At 31.6% G+C, this 24,554-nt stretch overlaps 3 protein-coding genes and 1 long non-coding RNA gene across 4 annotated transcripts; 2 read left to right on the forward strand and 2 right to left on the reverse strand.

Annotated features, from left to right (window-relative positions):
• The first annotated feature begins 2,209 nt into the window (after positions 1 to 2,209).
• Positions 2,210 to 9,569, forward strand: LOC114185251. The gene is made up of 2 exons (XR_003604777.1): positions 2,210 to 2,490; positions 9,305 to 9,569. It is a non-coding gene; the product is annotated as an uncharacterized LOC114185251 (long non-coding RNA).
• On the reverse strand, positions 7,570 to 8,930 carry LOC114185250 (NAC domain-containing protein 83-like). The gene is made up of 3 exons (XM_028072872.1): positions 8,461 to 8,930; positions 8,138 to 8,388; positions 7,570 to 8,044 (listed from the first exon to the last, which is right to left on the reverse strand). Exons 1-3 carry the CDS (start codon positions 8,639 to 8,641, stop codon positions 7,778 to 7,780), a joined length of 699 nt encoding a protein of 232 aa, XP_027928673.1. The 5' UTR covers positions 8,642 to 8,930; the 3' UTR covers positions 7,570 to 7,777.
• Positions 9,570 to 14,493: 4,924 nt separating the features above from the next.
• On the reverse strand, positions 14,494 to 15,824 carry LOC114186324 (NAC domain-containing protein 83-like). Its single transcript, XM_028074385.1, has 3 exons — positions 15,387 to 15,824; positions 15,064 to 15,314; positions 14,494 to 14,970 (listed from the first exon to the last, which is right to left on the reverse strand). Exons 1-3 carry the CDS (start codon positions 15,565 to 15,567, stop codon positions 14,704 to 14,706), a joined length of 699 nt encoding a protein of 232 aa, XP_027930186.1. The 5' UTR covers positions 15,568 to 15,824; the 3' UTR covers positions 14,494 to 14,703.
• A 5,598-nt stretch (positions 15,825 to 21,422) lies between these two features.
• On the forward strand, positions 21,423 to 24,204 carry LOC114185890 (bidirectional sugar transporter N3-like). Its single transcript, XM_028073830.1, has 6 exons — positions 21,423 to 21,573; positions 22,784 to 22,820; positions 22,913 to 23,123; positions 23,224 to 23,385; positions 23,470 to 23,589; positions 23,687 to 24,204. Exons 1-6 carry the CDS (start codon positions 21,528 to 21,530, stop codon positions 23,924 to 23,926), a joined length of 816 nt encoding a protein of 271 aa, XP_027929631.1. The 5' UTR covers positions 21,423 to 21,527; the 3' UTR covers positions 23,927 to 24,204.
• The last annotated feature ends 350 nt before the right edge of the window (positions 24,205 to 24,554 follow it).

The following is a 24,554-nucleotide window of genomic DNA, read 5'->3' on the forward strand; positions in this document are numbered from 1 at the left end:
GATATGGATTTTAGTGCTTTTGTTGCATGTGCTACCAACTCTTAAATGGAACTACCTTTGGACATAATCTAAATTATGTATGAAGCAAAACAACAAAAGGCATAACTACCTCAAACAAACATATGACAAAAGGTGCCCCACATGTAAAAGGAATAGGACAAACAATAAAAATTTGGGTTTTAATAGAGTCTTTGGAGGAGACTAAAACCACCTTACACATATGATTAAATTAGAGAAAATAGTAGGTGGACTATGTATTTTGTTGTATTACTAAGTAAGTTAACTTTTATAATCATATACATAAACTTTTTACCTTTTAATTACTTTAATTATATTAGCATATTTTTTTCCAAGTACTTGTTTATATGTTTAAAACATGTTTATGTCTTCATTATCAAATTTGATTTACATTATATAGATTTAAATTTTTTGATAAATTAATGTTTAAATGAATAATTAGTTTAGTGTAGTAAGTATTGATAATTTTTGTTAGCATTGTAAAAAAATATTATTTTAACAGGCCCGACTCAAGGATAAAGCAAGTGGAGCACTTGCTTTAGGTCTTTAAGAAAAGAAAGCCTAAAATAAATTTTACTATCAATATTATTTTATTAAATTAATTATAATATTATATTTAAGAAAAAAGGCCTCAATAATTTTTTTATTACTAATATACCTCTATTAAGTTAATTATAAAATTTTGTTTAAGAAAAAAGTCTCAAAAATAATATTTTATCACTAATATATATCTGTTAAAGTTAAATTAATTACAAGTTTATATGTAATAATACAATTTAATTAAATTATTATTAGTGTCTATTATTTTTTATTGGAATTAAAAATGATATTTAATGAGTTCACTTTTTTTTAGTAAATTATGTTTTTGTTTATGAAAAAAGGACAATGATTAATTATCTTTATTTTCTTATAATTAATCTTAATTCTATTTTTTTCTTTTCTCCATCTTTGACCTTTGTCTCTCATTGCTTTCTTGTATTCTAAAGTCTTAGAGTTAGGGTTTTGACATATTATATTTTTGAATTTTGAATCTCATGTTTGTATTCTTGTTGTTTTTATTCTGTTTGTTGAATTTGTATTAGAATTAGAAATACATTTTTTTACTCAATTTTACTTTTCAGTACTTTTAGATTTATATGTGTTCTTGAAAGTTTTTTTGTCCTTACCTTGACTAGGGACTGAAAATTTTCTACAACATAATTAGATTGAGGTTTAGTCTTTTTTCGGTAATAATAGATTAATCAAAGCATAATTCATATATAAGTTTTTTTGTAGAAAAGATAATTTAAGTTTAAGAAAAAAAAGATTTACTATCGAGTTGAGAAGAACAATATATTTTTTTTAATAATGATTAATCTTAAAATAACATATGCAGTTTGTGAAAAAGTTGAGACTTGAGAATAAGGAAGAGACTTGAGAGTTCAAGACACTACAAGTTTACTTTCGAGTTTACTTTGTTGACAACCTAAATTAGGTTTTATTGTTTTAACTTACTCGTTTCATATACTTATCTTTAGTAGTGTTTTATATATTATAATTTTTTATTTTATATAAAAATATATAGATATTTCAACTAGAAAATTTGAATCAGCTATTTCAAAATCCGGAAGAAGAGAAGAATTGAGACTTTAATTGCTTGACAAAAAGGAGTTATGAATAAATTTATAAAAATAAATAAGAAAAATAAATTAAAAAATACATGTAAGTTCTCTTTGAATGGAAGATAATAAAAATATAGAAATAGGTGAAACCAACAATAGAGAAATAGAGAAAGAAAAGTAGTGAGTGATAAGGATAATTCTGATTTTCAAAGCCATGATAACGAGGAGGAAGGAGATTAAAAGATTAGATGGTGATTTTACTTTTGGCAAGAATATATATAATTCAAGTCAATGGAAGAATATCGATACAAATTTGAGAAACTTATTTGTAAAAAAATGTTCGTTCTAGACACTTTTTCTTCACCAAATTATATTCAAAGGACTAATTTTTTATGCTAAAAAAACACAAAAAATAAATTTTAAATAAAAAAATCTCATTTATTAAATTTGCTTTAGGTCTCCGCATATGATTCATTGATTTTGTTTTGTACTATAAATATATTTTTAACTATTAGGTAAAATTAGATTATTATTAGGATAAAATAATATAAAGAGAGAAAGAATAACAAAATTGGAAGAGTGGAAATAGTAAAACGTCAGAATGGAAAAGTGGGAAATGGGTAGGGAGAAAGAAAGCCCAAAACAATGAAAAGTTGAGCCCAAATTAGAAATGAGAAAAGGGTTGGAAGTGGTGGTGATTGGGCAACAGAAAGAAAGAGAGTTTTGAAATCTAAAGAAGAGAATTGGAAAGATGGGTGGTGCAGTGTGGGGGACTCGGAGATCGTGAAGAACCATGACACTGAAGGACTGAATTAAACTCACCACCACCCGCAAAGCCAATGCTGGGAAGCGCCTCCTCCGGGTTTGGCAGGTTCCCATCTCTCTGTCCCTCTATTCCTCCTTTTTAGGGTTTCTTCTTCTACTTTTTCTTCTTCGACAATCACATCTCTATTCTTCTTCTTCTGAACCCAATCTCTTGCATCATTGCAGGATCCTTTAATTACTCTATCCATTTTTCCTTCAATTACTCTAATATATTCTATGCTTCAATTCTATCTCTTATCAATCTAGCTATGCCGTGCCTGCCATATTCTTTTTACGTGCTCGCCACTGTTATTTTTATATTGTTTTCTAGACTATTCTTACTTAATAATTGCACAGTAATGCCACTCTCTTTTTGTTTTCTATATGATTCTTAGGAATTTTTAAACAGCTTTCAACGTACTAGCTTACATATAACCTCCCTATAATTTTTTTTTTCTTTATCTAATTTCTACAGGCAACCAAAAACATTTTTTAACTTATTTCATAGAGCTCTTAATCAAACTATCGTTTCGTGAAATCTTGTTTCAGTGGCGCTCTACCTCATTTTTGTCAAATAAACGAATCCTTATTAATTTAGTTATCATGATCGATGAGATTTGATATTGAACTGTATGTGTCATAAATTCAGAGTGAATATCCTTTTTTATAATTTTAAGAAGTTGTAAAAGGAAATTGTCAATATAGGTAACCGTGGTAAAGGAGGGAGATTTGTGTTTTGGGCCGTAGTGTTGTGGGGCTCTTAATTTATGGCCCGTGAACTTGTAGTAGGGCTGAAATTGAATTGGCGTTTTGACGTCAATGCGATGCAAGCCAACCTATTTCCAAATGGTTGACTCGTTAATGAGATAAAAATGAGTCAAATGAACTGATTCGGTTTTTAGTGGGTAAGCGCTTTGTTTTTTCTTTCAATTTGTTTTATATAGTAGAAGCAAAGTAGACTGATCTGATGTATCTGTTTATAAAAGTATAATTAAGGTATTTATTTATATTATCAAACATCAACTAAAATTAGAAAATAATATTATAAAAATATTAAGTATAAATATATACAATTAGATAAACAATTAAATCCTATTCAAATCATTTGAACACTATTAACAAGATCCTAAGGTTAAAGAAGATCAAAAGATCAAAGTATTAACTTATAGTCAATAGTTTTAATAAAATGATAGCAAAAGATTATTGTTAATGAATAGAAAGGCAGTCTATTTTAATCCATTTTTGCCATCCTTATAGTGTTGGTGGAGAAGGCGAGTTTGGATCTCTTTTGGGAACTGGGGTCCATGTACTTAGATTTATTTGGTTAGGAGAAGAAATAAGAAATGGACACGTCTTGTTTGTTGCAGTTGTACTAAGCAAACATTGTAAATCCCTGCGGGTAAACAACATTAATAGACATAGTCAAAATTGATGGATGCACATGTTGCCTTTTGTGCAAGACAATTTTGGATGGAGAAATAATAATTAATAGGAAACCTTCTGAACCTGATTGACCTAATCAGGTGAGCCTACTACCAAGTTTAGCTTGGATTGGAGTGAATGGGTCGGGTCATGTGTGGTCTACCATGTTAGGCTGCCCACGTGATTTGACAAAAGTTTTGCATTGTTCTAAGTCAGCAATTCACACAACACTCGTTGTCATCCTTTATTTTCTTCATGAAAATGAAACTTAAATAGAAAATGTGTCGTGAAGAACTCTAACACCCTTATTAACAACAAACTCCGCTCGCCAATTAATTCTTTTTTATTTTTCTTACTTCATCTTTTAGTTCCTACGGCTCAGCTTTTATAGTCCTCTCTAGTTTAATGAATTCAAGAATGTTACCATACATACTTTTAACAGTTTTTCCTAGCACCCTTTTAGTATATTAGCTATATTTATAGGGACTTGTGAAATAGTGAATTTCGTTCTTCTTATAGGGAGTTCCGTTGATAATTTTGAGTTCTTTAAAATTTTACTTCATGATAAAAGAGTGTAATGATAACATTATCTTTTCTAATATAGAGTTAATATTTAAGATTTATTTCAAACATTTTTCAAGGAATTCATTTCTCGTGCATCAGGCAAAGTTTAGTTTTTTTAAATATAGTTAGATGGCAAATATACATCCGAGTTTCAAAATCGAACTTAGACATGTCCGAGTTTCAAAATCGAACTTAGACATGATTAAAAAATATACTATTTTCTTTACTTGAATAAAAAACATGCTGACAATACAGAAGTTCTTAACATTTGCAGTTGATGAACTGCTATTTTTCCTTTTTTAAATGTTCGAGAGCTAACACTTTTAAGTAATTAGAACCGTGGTTAAATGATAGAATTACTAAGTAAAGGGGTCCTATATTACATATGATCCAAATAAATTTGTCTTTATCATGATTGGTTGACGTGGAATTAGGATGTGACTTCATGTACAATTTTAGGTCTAACAATAGAAGTTAAATTTTAGAAACAACGATTTAAGAAGTATTTTACTTCACTTTTGTTCAAAAGTTAACTTCACAGTTACTATAATAAATAAAAATATTATTTTAAAATCCAAACAGTTGTGTTCATCTTATTAGACGATAAATTCCTCTAAATAGATATCTGTTTCATTTGATGTTTCAGAGGATGTGAACCATTCGATACATCGTTCAACAAATAAACTATAATGTTAATGTTCTAATAGTTTATTATTGGCCAATTTTATTCTGTCTCGTGTTCAAATAAGTTAGACGAGGAAAACGGACACAAATAACTTAGGCTAAATATATTATAAATTGTATTTTACCTAAATTTGAATATAATAAATATCATGGGTACAAAGCAACACAATTATGGGATGCTATTAAGAATCATCCATGAAGGCACAAACTATATGTTTAGTTGAGAAAAACCACCAATCTTCAAACACAGGAAGAATTGTATTGAAACTCTTGATGAAGTGTTTGAAAAATTCCAAACTGTTAACAACAAGCTTCAAAAGATTATAGTACAATAATCTCAATACATCTCAGTACAGTATGAAGAATTTGGATATATTCCCCAAGGGGTAGGAACACAAACACGAGCATAGAAGAAACACGAAACATGATAACCATGGCTCTAGGTGAATTCTTAGAGAGAAGATTTAAACTCACACATGCTAAAAGGATAACAAATTATCCACGTGAAAACGTTATAATCTTGTAAACCTTTAAAACGTAATGATGAAACTAAGAGTTCGAGAAGATCTCAAATGACTTGTCAAATTCATCCTAACAAAATTGTTCTAAAATTTTAAATTGAAAGTATTATCTTAATTTAAGTTTGTTTATTTCTTATTACCCTAAAATATTTTAGGATAACAATGTAGGTCAGTTTATATAGGTTCGTATGTTAAATTGATTGAAAATATCGAGTATGTTGCCTAAGTCCGTCTTGCATAATGTCTGCATAAGCTAATGACAGGACATGACAAGTTAATCTGCATAACCTGCTACAAGAAGGTCCGCAATCCACTTTTATTTTCTTTTGTTTCGTTATTGTTTCACCACATATTTAAATGTTTAGGTCAATTCTCTTGCATACATTTAATATTGATTCTCAAATCCTTAACCGTATAGCAATTATCCGTTGCTTGAATGCAGAACAATTATTTGTACTTCTGATTGGAAGTATGAATTTTTATCCGATCCTATCTTTATTTTAAATTCATTAATTGTCATTGTTAAAATATGTAACTAATTACAATTATGAAAAAAGTAGAATATGAAGTTTTTCTTAGCCTATAAACTCAATGTTAATAAAATAAAATAAAATGCTTTTGAAAGTCAAGAAAAAATGATGGTTAATTATTATAATTTTTTAGTATCTTAACTAATAATTTTATTTTTTTTATTGGTAATTAAAGATTTAACTTTTTACATAGTTATTTGATGTAGGTGTTAATCTTAGGTTTATATAGCTCATCACAATTGTAAATCTATATAATGAAATGAAGATATGGAAAATTTAAATAAGATTAATGTTACAATATAGTATTTTTCTTTTTTTAAATTCGTTTATGTGGATTGGGTTTGGCCAAACATTACGTGAAACAAAGCAGTCTGCAATTCTTGCCATTCTTATGCACAGTGGTATGCTTGATACACTTTTTGTAAGCAAAAATGCCAAACTAGCCAAAATGGTATTTGTCAGGAAAAGTATGATCCTTAAAATATTTTCATTATCTCTCCTAAAACAATCATTTTTACTTAGTTTTATCTTTAAGCTATCTATTTATACATAATGGAAAGTGTAATGCTTTCTTATTAAGATGAGGGTGTGATAAGAATTTAACGAAACTTATAATGGATACAAAATATTTCAAATATTAATCAGAAGTAGTTGAACAAAATATCGTAATTAAGTTGTAACTAAAAAACGTTCCTATAAGTTAGTAAAGAACTAAGTTTTAATTATAAAACAATAATTCATATAACATTTTCTTCTAAATTTTTTCTTTGTTTTTATTTAGTACTCTTCTAAAATTGTTCTAAGGCATTTAAAAATAGAGGAAAACATATTTGATACAATTTTTAAAACGTTATGAATAAAGTTACATGGTACATTTTCATACCAATAATTTTTGCAATTTTCTTATTTACTTTTTGGCATTTTTTTTAATATGATATCTAACTATCACTATTTTTTTTTAATTTATTCAGTTAACCCATTAGTCAATGATGACATACTAAAACATAAATTCAATCATCATGATAACATTGCCTCTAGAATTCAACTCCTCTTTTAATAGATCAAGTAAATAGTTTTAATTAAAAATAAAAAGAAAATGAACGTTTAGAATAACATTATTACATACATGTATTGAAATATTGATTTTTTTTTCGTTAATAACTGCAATTACTTTATCTTTTCTCATTCGAGAAAAAACCAAATCTTGACATGTATAATGTTATATATATATATATATATATATATATATATATATATATATATATATATATATATATTACGTTACATATTTTTATCATTTTGTGTATTTTTTTTTTTTTTAATTTTGTGAAGAAAACTCTGATTTTCTTTTGTTCTGTGAAAGCATCTCCTTTAGGACTGAAAATTAGTAACTTTTAAGGGAGCATTGCATTTGCATTTGCATGATGATGAAGAGCGTTAGAGATTGAAGTAAAAATAAAAACTGGATTACACACTAGTTTTAGTAGCATACTCTCCAGACATAGACTACCCTTAGTGCCGTTGAAAATGAAAAGATAATTACAGGGAAAGACAATAAAAGAAAGAGGTAAAGCTTAGGTTGATCTGAGATGGTTGTAAAACAAGTAGTAGTACTAGAATGAAGTGAAGGGAGTCAAGGTTTTCTTCTAACATACGGGAAGGTGTTGGAGCTACTACTCTCTTCATTCTCATCTGATTCATGGGTAATTCCACTGCCGGCAGAAGATGAGCAATCAGTCTTGCTCTGCGCCAAAAAGTCATAGAAAACCATCTTCAACTTCCTCACCTTCCGGCTATCCACTTTGCCCCTCAAACTCTCCATCTCCTTCTCCTCCCCGTTTCTACCTCCACTTCTCCTCTTCAAAAATATGCGACACAGAACCCAGTTTTCCATGGGAGCCTGAACCACACAAACAAACCAAAAATATTGTATGAGTAATTAATGCATGCGTGAGGATAATTGGTAGTTAATTTGCTTGCTCTGAACCCTGACCTGAGACGGAGAGTTAAGGAGGCGGTACTCGTGCATGATCCAATCAGTTCTGGATCCATGAGGCGGCTTTCCTCTGTAGAAAACAAGTGTCTTCTTCATTCCCACTACTTGGTTCCCTTTTGAAGTTAAAATTTGTTTGTCCAACCCAGTGGCCTTCCAGTAACCTGAACTGGTGGCTCTGTTGGAACGGTTGCCGTTAGGATATTTGGGTTCTTTGGTGCTGAAGAAGTACCTCTCTTTCTCTAAATCACCTGAGGAGACATTGCAATTAGACTGAATGAACTGAGAAGAAGAGAGAGGGGGAAGAAGGGAATAATGGAAACCTGGCAAATCCCAAGGATCAGACTTGCAAACATCAAACTCAGGAATGACGGAGGCTGGCAAAGGGCAGGAGAAGACCTTGCGCTTTAAGTATTGCACAACCAATTCCTCGTCCGTTGGGTGGAAACGGAAGCCCGGAGGCAATCTGAGCTCCCCATTCTTCACAAAATTGAGTTTCTCCATTTACTTGCTGTCTGTATAAAGTAATAATAGTTTTGTGTGTCCGAGTAGACCAGAGCAGGGCAGTTGGGTGGGTGACAATTGAAGCACTCGTGGGGGTTCTTATAAGTCCATTAAAGCGTTGAGGAAAATAAAGAAAAGGGCTGAAGAAGAAGGGGAAAGGAAAGAAGAAAAAGGAGGGAAAAGGGGGTTATTATTATTGGATAAAGAAAGCAAAAGGGTATGGAGTAAGATGCAGTGTGGCTTCTTTTATAGAAATGGGTCTGACAGGAAGGAAGGAGAAGAATAAGACGACACATTTTGCGTAAACCAGACTCAACCTTTCTTTTACTTTGACGTTATATTAACTATGGTTTAAGGTTTTATTATTATTATTATTATTATTATTATTTTGGTTTGTTCGTGAGAAAAGTTGTTAGTCCAGACCAGAGTGGCTGCTGCTGCTGCTTCTAAGAAAACAAAGCCTAGTTCCGTCGACCTCTTGTTCCTTGTGTTGTGGTTGGAACTTGGAATTAGATAGGAGGAGGATTCCGTTCTGTTTTTCCATAAAAAGCAGTCCTCGGTCCCTTCCTTGGATAAAACAAAACAAGTTCTCCATTTTTTTCTTGGAAACAAAATTTGTCTTGAGTTTACTGAATTTTGATTTGGGTAGTTTTACTGTTGAAGTGAAATGAAGAGGTGCTTGGAGTGAAGTTACGTGATGGGGTACAGCTGGAGGTGACCCAAGGCAAGACAAAGAAAGAGGCTATATCAGTGGCATGGCACTGATTTGATGAAAGTACTCAACTAACCCTCTCCCTCTCTCATACTAACTTCTTTCTATTTCTGTTCTATCCCTCAACGGGGAGCAAACCAATATGAATGAATAGAGGAAACTCAACTCTTTTGGTTTTCTTTTGTTAGTAAGTAACTTCTTCACACTTCAGACGCATCCCATTCTGTCGGTGTTACCTTTTCTCTCCCTCCCTTTCCACTTTACATCACTAATATTATTCTTATCTCATTTTTCAATCCCCTTTCATTTTTTCCTATCTTTATAATAACTTTCACTAAAATGTCTAGTACTCATAGTAAATTAATTTCTTCTAACATTATTTACTATCTGTAGGTACTTAATTTACCTTTCAGCTTTGATTTCTGTAAGGTTTTCATTTTTAAATGCAATTAAGGTCCACGCTTGTTCAAGATCTTTTTAGATCAGAAATAGTTAATTATGTTTCTGGGACACTTTTGAAAATTGAATTGATTGTATTTATGAATTCTTCTTATGCCACATTCATTTGAGGAGCCGTGAACGTAAACAACATACACTTGCGAAATCATTTTCAAATCAATTAAAATATTCTGTTAGCTTTTCAATAACTTAAGGGTCTAAATCACGCTGAAATCGACTAACCATACAAATTGGCATATATTCTTATTAAAGCAACATGCATAAAAACTATGGCCATATAAAACCAATGAGAAAATCTATTCTATCCCAGACAGACATGATCCTATGTATTGCAGTCTCAATTGTCATAATATATTTCTATGTGGGCCTAATTTCTTTTTTATTTTCCCACTAAATAATGGAAACGTCCATGTTACTTGGGAGTGTAGAACAAGTGTTTTTAAATTCAATTAAGTACTAGTCAAACACTCGTTATTTATTTATTTAGTATACTGTGTCGGGAAAAATATAAGTTGATTAATTCCTTTATTTCGCAGATAATAAGTTATCAGGAGAGTCTGTCTGATTGTGGAGAACTTTTTTTAAATTTATTAATTCAAAAAACATTATTTGGATAGGTCAGTAAAAATAGTGTACGAATTTCTCAATATTCTTATCACATTGATCACATTGGTTCATATTACTAACTGCCTACTTTATTTTATGGTTTAATTAGTTAAATGGTATTCACTCTCGCTTAAATGTGTCAGTTTGATATTCGATTTTAAAAATATAACAATTGAGTTCCAATTTTTAAAAATATGTCTCAATTAGGTCTCTTAAAAAAAAATATTAACGTAATTATCAATATTGATATTTAAAATGATTTACAAAATTAAGTATTGATATTTATATTAAAATTTAGTGGTAAAGATCATGAATAAAGTTAATGATGTTAATAAATTTTTTCTGAAAGGTTGAAATACTTTTCAAAAATTGAAACTGGATTGATATATTTTTAAAAGCGAATATCAAACTGTCACATCTAAACGAAATTGGGTATTATCCGACCAGTTAAATCTGATTTTATTGATAAGTAATTTACATCGGACACTCAGACTAAAATTACTTTTGATTATACACATTTGTTTTTAAATTGTTGATTGAAAACTTAAATTGACAGGGTAAAAAATCATGCATTATTTTTGTCAGACCACCGTAACGTTGACACGAAACATCCGTCTCTATTTTACTGATATCTAAGCTTAGTTATAATTGGCAAGATGTTTTTTGATTATATTTCTTTCACAAATTCAACGTTTTAATATTTTTTTATTTGTAACTAGACTCCTGCTTTTATTTACTGTTATTTCAACAAAAGATATTATAAAAAACACTAGATGTATTATTTCATATCAATGCTAAATGTAAAAATATGTTCTTTTAACATTCTAAAACATCTAAAGTTTAGTTATATTTCAAAAACATTGTTTCTTTCTATTCCTTCTACTTTTGAAGGCAGAACTTTTCATTCTTCAAACGTTGTCTAGACAATTTTTTGTCTTTTATAAAACGTTATTTAAATTCGAAGAATAAAATGATGCATTTCAAAATCAAAGTGACTGAAAAAAAGACGAAAAAGTTAGAAGAGCTAATATATCGAATTTAGTTTTTCATTTTAAAACAAACCAATATATATATATATATATATATATATATATATATATATATATATATATATATATATATACACTTTTCTCTGTTTTTTTATTTATTTAAGAACTAATTTATTAAGTTTTGAGCTAATATCGACCTCAGTGTGCAGTATAAGATTTTGTAATTGTTGTTATAAAAGCTAGTTATAGTTGACCGGTTACTTTTAAAAGACCGGTGCAATAGAAAAGTTATTAAAAAATTATTCTAAAATGTAATTTTTTTATTATTAAAAACAAAGGTTTCACGACCATAGTGGTGATTTTTGTATACTCATCAAAAGAAAATTATACAATTTTTTTGGAATGTGTGCTTTGTTTGTGAAGTCTTGGATTGTTTAAAATATTTCTTTGTCTCTTTGTAGGAGACAATTCTTTTATGTGTCATTCGAACAAAAATCATGTAAATAATAAAGAGATGATAAAGTTGAAAGAACTCCATTTTAGAGTTGAATTTAAACAGCTAAAAATTGTACACGTTGCTCTCGATTTGTTACACAGTATGTTAAAAATGGAATTGGGTTAAATGTTAATCAGTAATATCATAGGTGACATCTGCACACCTTCAATAATTGAATTTTGACTAGTTTTCTTAGTATTTTTGGAATCTTTTTTCCCTCTCATGACAGAATTTTTATTTGTCTTAAAAAACCGCTAACTTTAATACTTTTCAACAATAGCATGATCTTTGGGAGGTTTAGATGCTTAGTTAATTACTTATAAACATGTGAAATTGATTATATATGAAAATACGACGATCTCTCATAAATGAAATTTGAGATAACTTAAACTACTCTGGTAATATTAGTTTGCAACTTGATTAGAATTAAGGTTAGAAGTTGGTAAAAGGGTTGCCGCTATTAAGGAATCGTGGAGAAGAGTGTGAGATGCTCAAGTAAGTTGTGATTGTTAAGTGACTTGTTTTGTTTATGATGAAACGCACAATAACTTTAGAGTAGCATGAAAAAAAGATAAGATGTTAACTGATTAGTACTCTTGGAATTATTTATTTTGAAAAAGTGGTTTGATAGTGAGGGAGGTTGGGTTTAAGAAAGAAAATGAAGAATATATGAGGTAGTATTTTAGAATGAAAAATTGGAAAAGGTGGAGAGATATGTATAATGTAATAAAAATGATAATAAGAATAGGAGAAAGGTGGGTGAAAGAATAAAGGTAAGGGACCCAGTTGGTTGGAAAACGAGGGGCAACCACGTCGGATTAAGGGTAGATGACAAATATGGTACCTTCAAGTGATGCCCCATTTCAAGATTTCCACGATCTTCTTGTCTCACTGTTTCCATCTCATCATGCATTCAAATATTCAATCTTTTTTTTTTTCATCAATAACCGCTATTCCTTCATGTTTTCTTGTTTTAGAAAAACCAAACAGTTACATGCATTGGATATTTTTATCATTCCAAGCAATACTTTTTTTATAATTCGTTTTTGAAATTGTGAAAAAAAGAGTGAAAATCGGTAACGATAATAAAGTTTTAATTGTGCGGTCCCTTCTTTTCCCGAATCCATTAAGCAGGGTTCGTATGTTGTATTGGTTACTTAGTTTTGGGTCCGACACACTCTGACCAAGTGGCCTTAAAGTGATGTTTTATAGCACTAAATCGTTATCAATAAATAAAGCAATTGAGAGATGAGCCATAATTTTATGAGTGTCTGCATTTGTTAGTTGAAGATGATTATAACACGGTGCTATAGTTTAATCTGCAAATTGTATAATTATTCGTATATTTTATATATTATTTTATTGTTTTGTAAAAGGTGCAAATTGGATGAGTTGTGTGTGGAAATATGGGTCAACTCCAAGCTGGGTAGTGGCACTGGTGTACGACAGTGTTGTATGCATGAGGTGGACAAATTTAACCAATAGGGAAACGTAGCTGTCATGCTTTCTATATATCTCAAAACTAGACGTGTTAAAATAAAAACACTTGTGGATTCTCTACTCAATTCTATGAAGCTATCCCGACAAACTTAATCACTTGTTTTGAAATTTTGATGTTGAGAAATGTTAGGCTAATTCACTTTGCATTCCATACATACAGTATTTTATGGTTACCTGACAAAAGAAAAATAATTGTGATTGTGAAGGATTGAGTAGTGGGAAGTGTGATATATGTTGGACAGGCAATTATCGAATGTTTAATAAAGTCAACATTGGTGATTTGGAAAGTTGAAAAAAAAAATCAAGTAGCGGAATTGTTGAGAATTACAAGTAGAAAGGAGATATGGATAAGATGCGCATAGTTGTGAAGGTGGAAATGGGGTTTTGGAAATTGAAAAAGGTAAACTGAAGCTATTATAATTGATTTTGTGCACATATTGTAAAATAAGTTAACATATAAACTTATAAGCAATTCTTATTCAACAAATGAAGTGTTAGCAGCAGTATATGATAGGCACTGCAAGGTGGTAATTTCACAAACCCTGTTTCCCTCGACTACTCCTACTCTCCCCTGCTATTTCCCATTTAGTCAATAATAGGATGACAATTCGCAAAATGTTGTGGAAAAAATGCTTCCAATGTCTGCATTCCTTATTGAGTATTTTTTATTTTTTTTTTAAGTTGTGGAAGGTGATTAAGATCACAAATAGCGTTTCTGTTCAGGGAATACCCGAAAAAGAAAACAGAAATTTAGGTGGATCCGACAAGAATGACCATAGCTTTGTTTTGTAACCTCTTGTTTCCGTGAAGAAAAGGAAGAAGAGGCCGGTAGTAACTAGTGCGACGCTGATCTGGCAAAGGTTATGTTCTAATTTTAGGGTTGTTCTCCTGAAAATGGTATTTTATTTTTGGACATAAATATATATATATATATATATATATATATATATATATATATATATATATATATATATATATATATATATATATATGTATTTAGAAGCTCTTTTGTTATGCTTTCCATCGTGGATCATTTCTCTTTTGCTCTGTGAAAGCATCTTCAAAATTAGTAGCTTTTAGCTGGTTTAGGTAGCTAAAAGAAGCATTGCCTTTCCATTTGCATGATGAAGAAGGGTATTAGAAATTGAAGGAGAAAAGAAGAACTGGATTACACACTAGTTTTAGTAGCATACTACTCTGGAGACCTAGACTACCCTGAGAGCCGGTGGAAAGAAGATAATTACAGGGAAAGACAATAAAAGAAAAACAAGTAGTAGTACTAGAATTTAAGTGGAGGGTGTCAAGGTTTTGTTCTAAAATAAGGGAAGGTGTCGGAGCTACTGCTCTCTTCATGCTCATCTGATTCATGGGTAATTCCACTGCCGGCAGAAGACGAGGAATCGGTTTTTCTCTGCGCCAAAAAGTTATAGAAAACCATCTTCGACTTCCTCACCTTCCGATTCTCCACTCCGCCTCTCAAACTCTCCATCTCCTTCTCCTCCCCGTTTCTCCCACCACTTCTCCTCTTCAAAAATATGCGACACAGAACCCAGTTTTCCATGGGAGCCTGAACCACACAAACAAACCAAACATATTGTATGAGTAATTAATGCATGCGTGAGGATAATTAGTAGTTAATTTGCTTGCTCTGAACCCTGACCTGAGACGGAGAGTTAAGGAGGCGATACTCGTGCATGATCCAATCAGTTCTGGATCCATGAGGCGGCTTTCCTCTGTAGAAAACAAGTGTCTTCTTCATTCCCACTACTTGGTTCCCTTTTGAAGTTAAAATTTGTTTGTCCAACCCAGTGGCCTTCCAGTAACCTGAACTGGTGGCTCTGTTGGAACGGTTGCCGTTGGGATATTTGGGCTCTTTGGTGCTGAAGAAGTACCTCTCTTTCTCTAAATCACCTGAGGAGACATTGCAATTAGACTTAATGAATTGAGAAGAAGAGAGAGGGGAAAGAAGGGAATAATGGAAACCTGGCAAATCCCAAGGATCAGACTTGCAAACATCAAACTCAGGAATGACGGAGGCTGGCAAAGGGCAGGAGAAGACCTTGCGCTTTAAGTATTGCATAACCAATTCCTCGTCCGTTGGGTGGAAACGGAAGCCCGGAGGCAATCTGAGCTCCCCATTCTTCAGAAAATTGAGTTTCTCCATTCCTTGTTGTCTGTATATAGTAAGAATAGTTTTGTATGTCCGAGCAGAGCAGACAGGTGAAGGCAGTGGTGGGGGGTTCTTAGAAGTCCATGAAAGCAAGCGCAGGGGAAGAAATGATTAATATTAATATTAATATTTATATTTATATTATTATTATTAATAGATAAAGAAAGGAAAAGGGTATGTATGGAGTAAGATGCAGTGTGGGTTGTTTTATAGTAAGATGGGAGTAAGGGTAGATGAGAGAGATGCCCCATTTGAAGATTTGGTCGATCTTGTTGTCGCACTGTTTCCATCTGTTGATGCAATGCAATTCATTTCATGGGACAATTGTGGGATGCGGGAAGAGAAGAGGGGCGCTTACGCAATATGGAAAACCTGGGGGATCATGGAAACGTGGGACGGTTCACATCCTTTGTCTCTTTCTTCCGAAGCCGGAGCCCCAAACATTGACAATTCACCAAGCCCACTTCCGTGGGGAAAGGGGAACCTTCTTCGCCTCAAAAATAAATATATAAAACTAAACTTAACTTCAAGGATGCTCCTGTTCATATTTATTTATTATTTTATTAAGATGGGATGGGATGATATGAGATTCCCACAAGCAAAATATTGCATATTATTATTATTATAAATTATGTGAGCAGGGAAAAAGGGTTTCGTATGTCACATTGCGGCTCTGATTTTTCCCATTTCAAGTTCCCTACACTCTCTCTCTCTCTCTTCCTATAGGGTCAAAGGAGTTTGCGTGTGGGCATTGCCATCGCCGATTTAAAATACTACAACACAAACGTCAAACCCTGCAATTATTGTCTTTTCACTCAAAATTCTTCTTTCACTTCAATTCCCCTCTTCACAAGTTTCTTTAACATTATTTTTATATTCCGTTTCTTTTACACTCATCTCATCATTTTCTTATCATATTCATTTCTTTTCTTATATCTCTCTTGTTTAAAAGCTTTCAATCATTCCTTTTAATTATCTCTCACTCACTACTTCCTGCTCTCACTTCTTCACATATGTTATCGTGAAAACAACATTACCTAATTATGCTAATAAAGAGCTTCCGTTCTTCTTTTATTTTTTCGGAAAAAATAATAATGTGTAGTTTTCATAGTAAGACAACAAACAACACACTCACCAACTCTTTCGCTGGCAGATGGAATTAATAGATCATGGTGTGCATGTTTGGATGTTAGTTATGTTCAAATTTAGTTTAATTTATTGAAACAAATTGTGTTGGGTATGTCCTTTTTTATGGTTTATGTTGGACTAAAAAGCTGTTGTTAGGATTAGGAGTTGTGGAAGGAAAACCAATTCCACATCTTACATGTACCTGACTTATTTGAAATAAAAAAGAAGAAACGAAAGGGTGCGGAACACCTCAGTGTAGATGTTGTCAAGCAGTGACGCATGGTGCTCTATTTTACGTCTAGAGAGGAAAATTTTGTTTAGGCATCAATTGCTATGTTTGAAAGTTGCTTCTTAAATAAACTTTTGTACACAGATGACATGATTTAATTATTTTGAGAACAGAAACGCAGCATTTGCATGATGTGTGATGCGTATGAATATCTTAAAATGAATTAATATCTGGTAAGACGGTGGATATTTAGATTGGTGTGGAGTGGAAGAAAGTAGAAAATAAGATAGGAGTATAGAATTTGGGATGAAATAAATAAGAGTAGAACAAAAATTTCAAAAGTCCGCATTGATTTCAAAGTTGACCTCGGTATTATTTATTTATTTATCTTTAATTGTAATTTTGATGTTGACGCATAGAGATGCCTTGAGAATGTGGTCCTTTTGCTTTGGTGATTGGGCACTTGAAAGAAGGAAGTTCCTTGATTTTGAAGCCAAATATTTGTCAACTCGGAAAGCCAAATTTTGCAAAAGGGCGAAAGAATAAGATATGTGTCCGAAAACAAAGCAAAAGTTATTTTTTTTTTAAAAAGCAGGGATTAAATAGTAGTGGTAATTGTAAAAGATGAGAGGGTAATGTGAAGATTGTTAATGATGTTTTTTTGGCAAGCAAAGTTTGAAGCAGGAGTAGGTAGGTAGCTGCAAAGAAAGTTCCTGAAAAGGGCGATGGAATCCATTGGCATGGCTCTGCTCCCTCTACAATTTACAGAACTTAACTTCTTTTTTCTCTATCTCAATTCATTTTTTTTAAATTAAATTATATATAATTTAAATAAAAATATTGTATCCTTTTTCTCGAATAACCCATCTTTCTCTTACCAAGGTAACTTACAAGTTACACAATTCCACTCACTTTGTGTAAACAAATTAGACATCTACAGATCCAACTTTATTCCTCTTTCTGAGCCTCGCTGGTAGCCATTTTTATCCCCTCCATCCCAGAATAAGAATAAGAATAAAAATAAAAAAAGGTAGCGTAACCGTGAAGACAACAAATTCCAACGAGGTCAAAGAAACACCACTGCACTCACCTCTCACAAGTTACCACAACTCACTTCACACTCCATCTTCTTCTTCTATTTACTTTGGATGCCTTCAACACCCACACATTATTTACTCAGCACACTCATTCATTTCCAACACTACACCTTTTACTTCATTACTCTTCTATCTCAATATAATAAGATTAAATAATACGCACAACTTCGCAAAATTCAAAATTTACTTTCAAATACCATCAAATAAATCTAATATCTACTTTATTGACAATTACAAAATTCTTCACAAAAATCAACTAAAAAAACATCTTTACTTTCCTCATAAGAGATTCTCACTACTTCTCGTTCAAAAAAAAACCTACATTTCACACACCTTTTTCTCGGATTCATAATTTTTTTCTCAATCATGTCTTTATTTTGTTTTTTTCAACTGTCTATCCATTTTCATTTAATACAAATTTATGTGATAATTTAAACTAGTTATGCTGAAGTATATTATGGTCTCAATTTCTTACACGCAAATTTGATCTTTACATTTTCTTTTTCAGGAATTTAGTCCTTATAGATTAAAAACCGGTCATTTTAATTCAATCCTCAAATAAGATACCATAAAAAAAAGAAGAAAACATATGTTAAATTGATTACTAAAATAGAATTACGAAATTTTAAAATACGAAAATTAAAATCGCAAAAAAAGTTGGAAACCCAAGCTTACGGATCAAAAATTAAAAAATATTAGTCTTTTATCTTCTAATTTCTGAACCCAGCCCATTTCTGTTCTCGCTTACGCAGGCCCGCCTTACAATCAATTTCCAATTTGGATGATTTCTTTTTGCACTCCCATACTTCTCATCTCACTGTCATAAATATGAGCTCTTATGTTTTAAAGTGTTTTTTTTTTCTTCTTCTGAATTTTTCTATATGGACACATATCATAAAGGTTAATATTAAGTATGGATCTCGTACTCAGATCCCACTCTTCTTAGACCATTTTGTACCAAGGGCAAAAATTAATTAAGATTACTGAATTATATATGAAATACATAGTTATAAATAATTGATGCACTATATTATTTATTTTGTTATTATAAGTTAAAATTTTAAAATATTGAATTATAAATAAAATTGTGGACAGTAAACTTTATAATAACAGTTAAGTTTATGCATGTTTATGAAATGACATAGTTATTTAGATAAATAAATATATTTACAAACTCGTCCAATGACTGTATAAAGAGACTCATAATATTTATTGGTACATATCTTATGAGTACATCAGATTTTTGACTTAGTCAATATATAATAAGTGGTTGCTTACACTTAAACAACAAATAGTTGATTATCAAATATAGCTAAATCCTGATAATTTAATCTTTCTGTTTCAATGAAACTATGTAATTGATGAATAATTATGTACTCTCCTCGTTCATATACTTCTGTATATTATAACCTTGCTGTTTTTTGATAAAACCAACGTAAATAATTCACACATACAGTGGAAATAAACAATTAGATAGTTGTTTAACATTTTTGAAGCTTTAGCGACCTTGAGAAAAGATGTACGCTTTTTATATATTCATTTTTTAATTATTTTCTTTTTCTTCTTCGTTCTACTTAGTGTTTTACTAGACTTTGCATATTTTTCGAAAGTGTCTTTTCACTGCTGGGCTCATGTAAATGTCTGAACGCATATTATCCTATAATTCAACATGATAATAAATTGCTTGTTTGGCGAAGTGAAGTCCTTGAATTATAATATTTAGGAATGATAAATTTATTTCTTGTTATAATTGTTTGACTTTTATCAATCGGTAGTTTGTACTCTAATTTAATTACAATTTATTGTTTGATATTTGATATTAAAGAATAAAAAACATGTATATATTACATTGAATACTTATTTATATGTCCTGTTTTCTTTACTGTAATTATTTTTTGTTAAGAAAAAAATTTAATTAATACTTAGAATGGTAAAAATGCATGTATAAACTCAATTATAATTAAACTCATTCTCCGATGAAAATAAAAATAATATAAAATTTAATACCAATTAAATATAAAAATAAAATAATGAAATTCGGACATATATGTACTCCATCCTAATAACATGCGGGTGGATTATATTGAACGACGCAGACATATATACTACATGTACATTGAGTTTGTGACATGAATCCTTTAATGTAGTCAAATTTTCTAATGATGCTATGCTTATGGTGGGACTGACAAAGCCAAAGTTGATTGACTCTAAAGTATTTTTTGAAATATGTATGGTTGTAGCATCCCTTTGACTGGCTTGCTTCTCACACACATTTGGAAACTAAAATTTTGTTGGATCAACTGTTTTTATTTTGTACCTAGCTGCTTAAGTTATTGAACAAATAGTGTTTATGATGAATGAGCCTAATGCTTCATTTGGTCCATTGTGGGTAACCAAGTAGATATACACATATATATTTATTAAGGTGATGCGAGATTCTCTTGACTTTTCTAACGTTTTGTGGACGGCTTTTAAGGCAGTCCCAGAACACAGGCATTACTAACCCCAGATTTTATTCTTCTATTAGAAAACATGATTGATTTACAGCAAAAGAGTATCATCATATATATGGTTCAGAGTACTGCTTTGACTGTTGCCCCCGATTTTATTCCAGGATCAATATTTATGGTTCATCACCTTACTTTCACGTATCTGTGTCGACCCACCACCACATGTGTACGTGTTCAAAGCCTGCGTCTTACTATACTCTTTTCTTTTCTTCCCATTATTATATTAATCATGGTGCTCCTTCAAGACACATGTCTATTTCCCACCCAACGGTATCCAAATAATTTTGTATCACAATTAAAACTTACTCATCACCATATGGAACAAGACATGACTTTGAACCATTTGTTGGGAAATATGGGAAATGATAGTTATGGAAAGTAATAGGATGAATATGAATATTACTTGGGAATGAAATTGATAGTGTTTGACTCCATGAATCCAGTTAAAGCAACTTCTATTTTTGCTCTATTTTACATACATAGTAAAACACTGGTTTGGTGTCAATTATTGAATAGTTAAGGAATATAGAAATGAATTTGATTGTTGTACTGAATGCATAATTTGCATGGGCAGCTTTTGACCATTATATTTGCTTTTTGTTTGATTGAAGTCTTAATTAATGGTAGTGACGTGAATGGATACGTTGATTGAGGAATGTAGAAAGTGGAATGGAAGAATGCTGATTCTGTCCTGGCGTACGTTTTCTCTCTTCGCGTATTGACTAATCATCATACATAATCACTGAATGACACAAATTTAAATCATGGAATCTACCATGCCAACCAAAAATGCCCTAGGAACAATGTGTAACATAAATATTTTATTTTCTAGCTTCTTTCTTTCTCATCAACTCTCTGTATATATAGACTTCTCTTGTAACACCATCTCATCACCATCACCACCCACCTTCTCCCCCTCACATTCAATTCAACTCCCTCTCCCTCTGTCTAATCAACCTTTCTCCCCCCAAACTCAAAAACATACCTAACATGCTTATCACTCATCATACTTTGGCTTTTGCATTTGGCATGCTGGGTATGTATCAACCTACCACCCATTCTTTTTATTACTCATTCGACACTTCACAGTACATATTTCCATACTAACATTTTTTCAATTTTTTTGAAATATATAATATGATTTATTTGCCTATATTTTTCCTATTTTTTCTGATTTTTTAGTTACCTTTTGTAAATTATATGCGCGAGAGTTTTTTTCTTTTTTCTTTTTTCGTAAAAATATCAGATTGTGAGTAGATACCTCTCACACCAGTTGTTACCAAACACCAATTGCGGTGTCTCTTCGTTTTCGACCAGCTTGTCGGTTATTCTGATGCTTTAGCGATTGGACACAATTTGATAGGTTATATATATTTTTTCATATATGGTTATGATTAGTCATTGTCATGGCATAGTTATGGTCATTGAGAGATTGTGGTTCTATATGGTTATATGACATTAGTCTTACACATATAAGACCTTAGACACCACTTTTACACCAAAACCTTAAGGCAATGTTGTTATGGGTCTTTATTCTTATATAGTGTTTTAACTTTGTCTTTTCTATCCAATGTGGGACTTTTGACTCACACTTGGACTATTCCCAACATCTCCCCTCAAGGGTGAGTCCCTTGTTTTTTTTTTTCTTTTTCATATGGTATATTTCCCTTCAGGTATGAGTGACCCCTTTGGTTATGGTTATGCGGTCAGTCACATCGGTGACCCCTTTTTGTTTATGGTGGTGGTTATGCGGTCAGTCACTCCGAACCATCGGCTCTGATACCACTGATAGGTTTATATATATTTCATATAGGTTATATATATTTTCATATATGGTTATGATTAGTCATTGTCATGGCATAGTTATGGTCATTGAGAGATTGTGGTTCTATATGGTTATATGACATTAGTCTTACACATATAAGACCTTAGACACCACTTTTACACCAAAACCTTAAGGCAATGTTGTTATGGGTCTTTATTCTTATATAGTGTTTTAACTTTGTCTTTTCTATCCAATGTGGGACTTTTGACTCACACTTGGACTATTCCCAACACAATTCAATATTTAACTGAACATGTCTTTTTTTTTTTTTTTTCTCTTCACCCTAATTGTTTACGTTGTTTGTTATTATATATTTCTTTAGAAGGGCTTCGCGAATAGACCTTTTCAACTTCTGTGGTAGGGTTGTATCAGAAAAAAAAAGTTTGCTAACTAATTGTTGTCTTTATTGATGCACATGCAGGTAATGTCATTTCGTTCTTGGTATTCTTGGCTCCAGTGTAAGTACTTGATTATCTATCGATCAACGAATTCATTGTGACTAATTGCAGTTAGTTAACTGTTTAAAACTGAACATGTTTGAATATTGCAGGCCAACATTTTACCGGATATACAAGAAGAAATCGACCGAGAGTTTTCAGTCATTGCCTTACTTGGTGGCATTATTCAGTTCAATGCTTTGGTTGTACTATGCATTGCTAAAAAAAAACGCTTTTCTCCTCATTACCATTAACTCATTCGGATGTGTCGTAGAGATCATCTACATCGTCTTGTACATCACCTATGCAACCAGGGATTCTAGGGTATTCAACCACGCACAAGCTTTGCAAATTAATAAAACTATATATATGTATGATTGTCGGTAATTTAAACACTAAAATTGTTCATTTATTTGAACTGCAGAACTTGACCATCAAGCTATTTTCGGCGATGAACATGGGTTCCTTTGCTTTGATATTGATAGTCACAAACTTTGTTGTGCATGGTCCTCTTCGTGTACAAGTCCTGGGATGGATTTGTGTTTCCATTTCAGTCAGTGTCTTTGCAGCACCACTTAGCATTGTGGTACGCAGAATTCCTTACTTGATCCATCTGTTCCAATGATTTAATCGCACACTTTATTCATATCTTATTTTCTGGCGGTTGCAGGCGCAAGTTGTTCGCACGAAGAGCGTAGAGTTTATGCCTTTCAATTTGTCATTTACCCTCACATTGAGTGCCATAATGTGGTTTGGTTACGGTCTCTTTCTCAAGGACATATGCATCGCTGTAAGTGTTGTCGTACAAATACCACTGATGAATTATTTTAACATTCAGCCACTGACTATATATATATATATATATTTTTTTTTTTCTTCCTGTGCAGCTCCCGAATGTGCTTGGTTTTGTGCTGGGGTTGCTTCAGATGCTGCTGTACGCAATTTACAGAAAAGGAGATAAAAAGAGTAATAAAATGGAAAAGAATCCAGCAGAGGCACTGAAGAACATTGTTGTAGCGAGCCCGTTGGGAACTGGAGAAGTGTTTCCCGTGGAGGAAGATGAAGAAACAAAAAAGAGCCAAGTTGTTGAAAGAGAGGAGAAAAAGAACCAAGAGTGCGAGGTCTGAATGATTCATTACGAGGATCATGACTTCACTATATCTACGTACTTGTGTTCCATTAAGTTGTAGTTATCTGCATGTAATAGCGATTTCAAACTTACGGCTACGCTATTTATTGCTTAGGTTAATTAATTCACTGATGCGTGTGTGAGAGAGTCCAGCCATGCTTACACTTTAGGTTTGGTTTGTAAAAATTTCGTCCCTCCGGTTTGGTTTATTTGTTTGAAAGTGTCTTATGGACAATTGAGCTATAGTTTGACTCATTTTAAAACAAATAAGATTTGAATTATACTTGTTTAACTCTGGTGCTTGTATTGTCATAGCATTATTTCTTCAGTTGATTTTTTCTATTTAAAATTTAATAAATAATTTAGTGTATCATATAATAATCTACAGATAAATATGTGCTCAATATGCTTGAAAAAAAAGACGTGCTCAGTGTGGTACGTGAAATATCCAAGCATTCTATACTATTATATTTTTATAATTAAGTAAAAAAAATTTCATAATATCTGATCAATTCAAATAAATAAACATATTATTTACATGTTGCTAATGTCGAGTTTGTAAAATTTGAACTTAGCTGATCATTTAAAGAAATAAATTCAGTACTAAATTTAAACTTATTTGTTTA

This window comes from Vigna unguiculata, chromosome 5 (genome assembly GCF_004118075.2).
Source record: "Vigna unguiculata cultivar IT97K-499-35 chromosome 5, ASM411807v1, whole genome shotgun sequence".
Taxonomy (NCBI): Eukaryota; Viridiplantae; Streptophyta; class Magnoliopsida; order Fabales; family Fabaceae; genus Vigna; species Vigna unguiculata.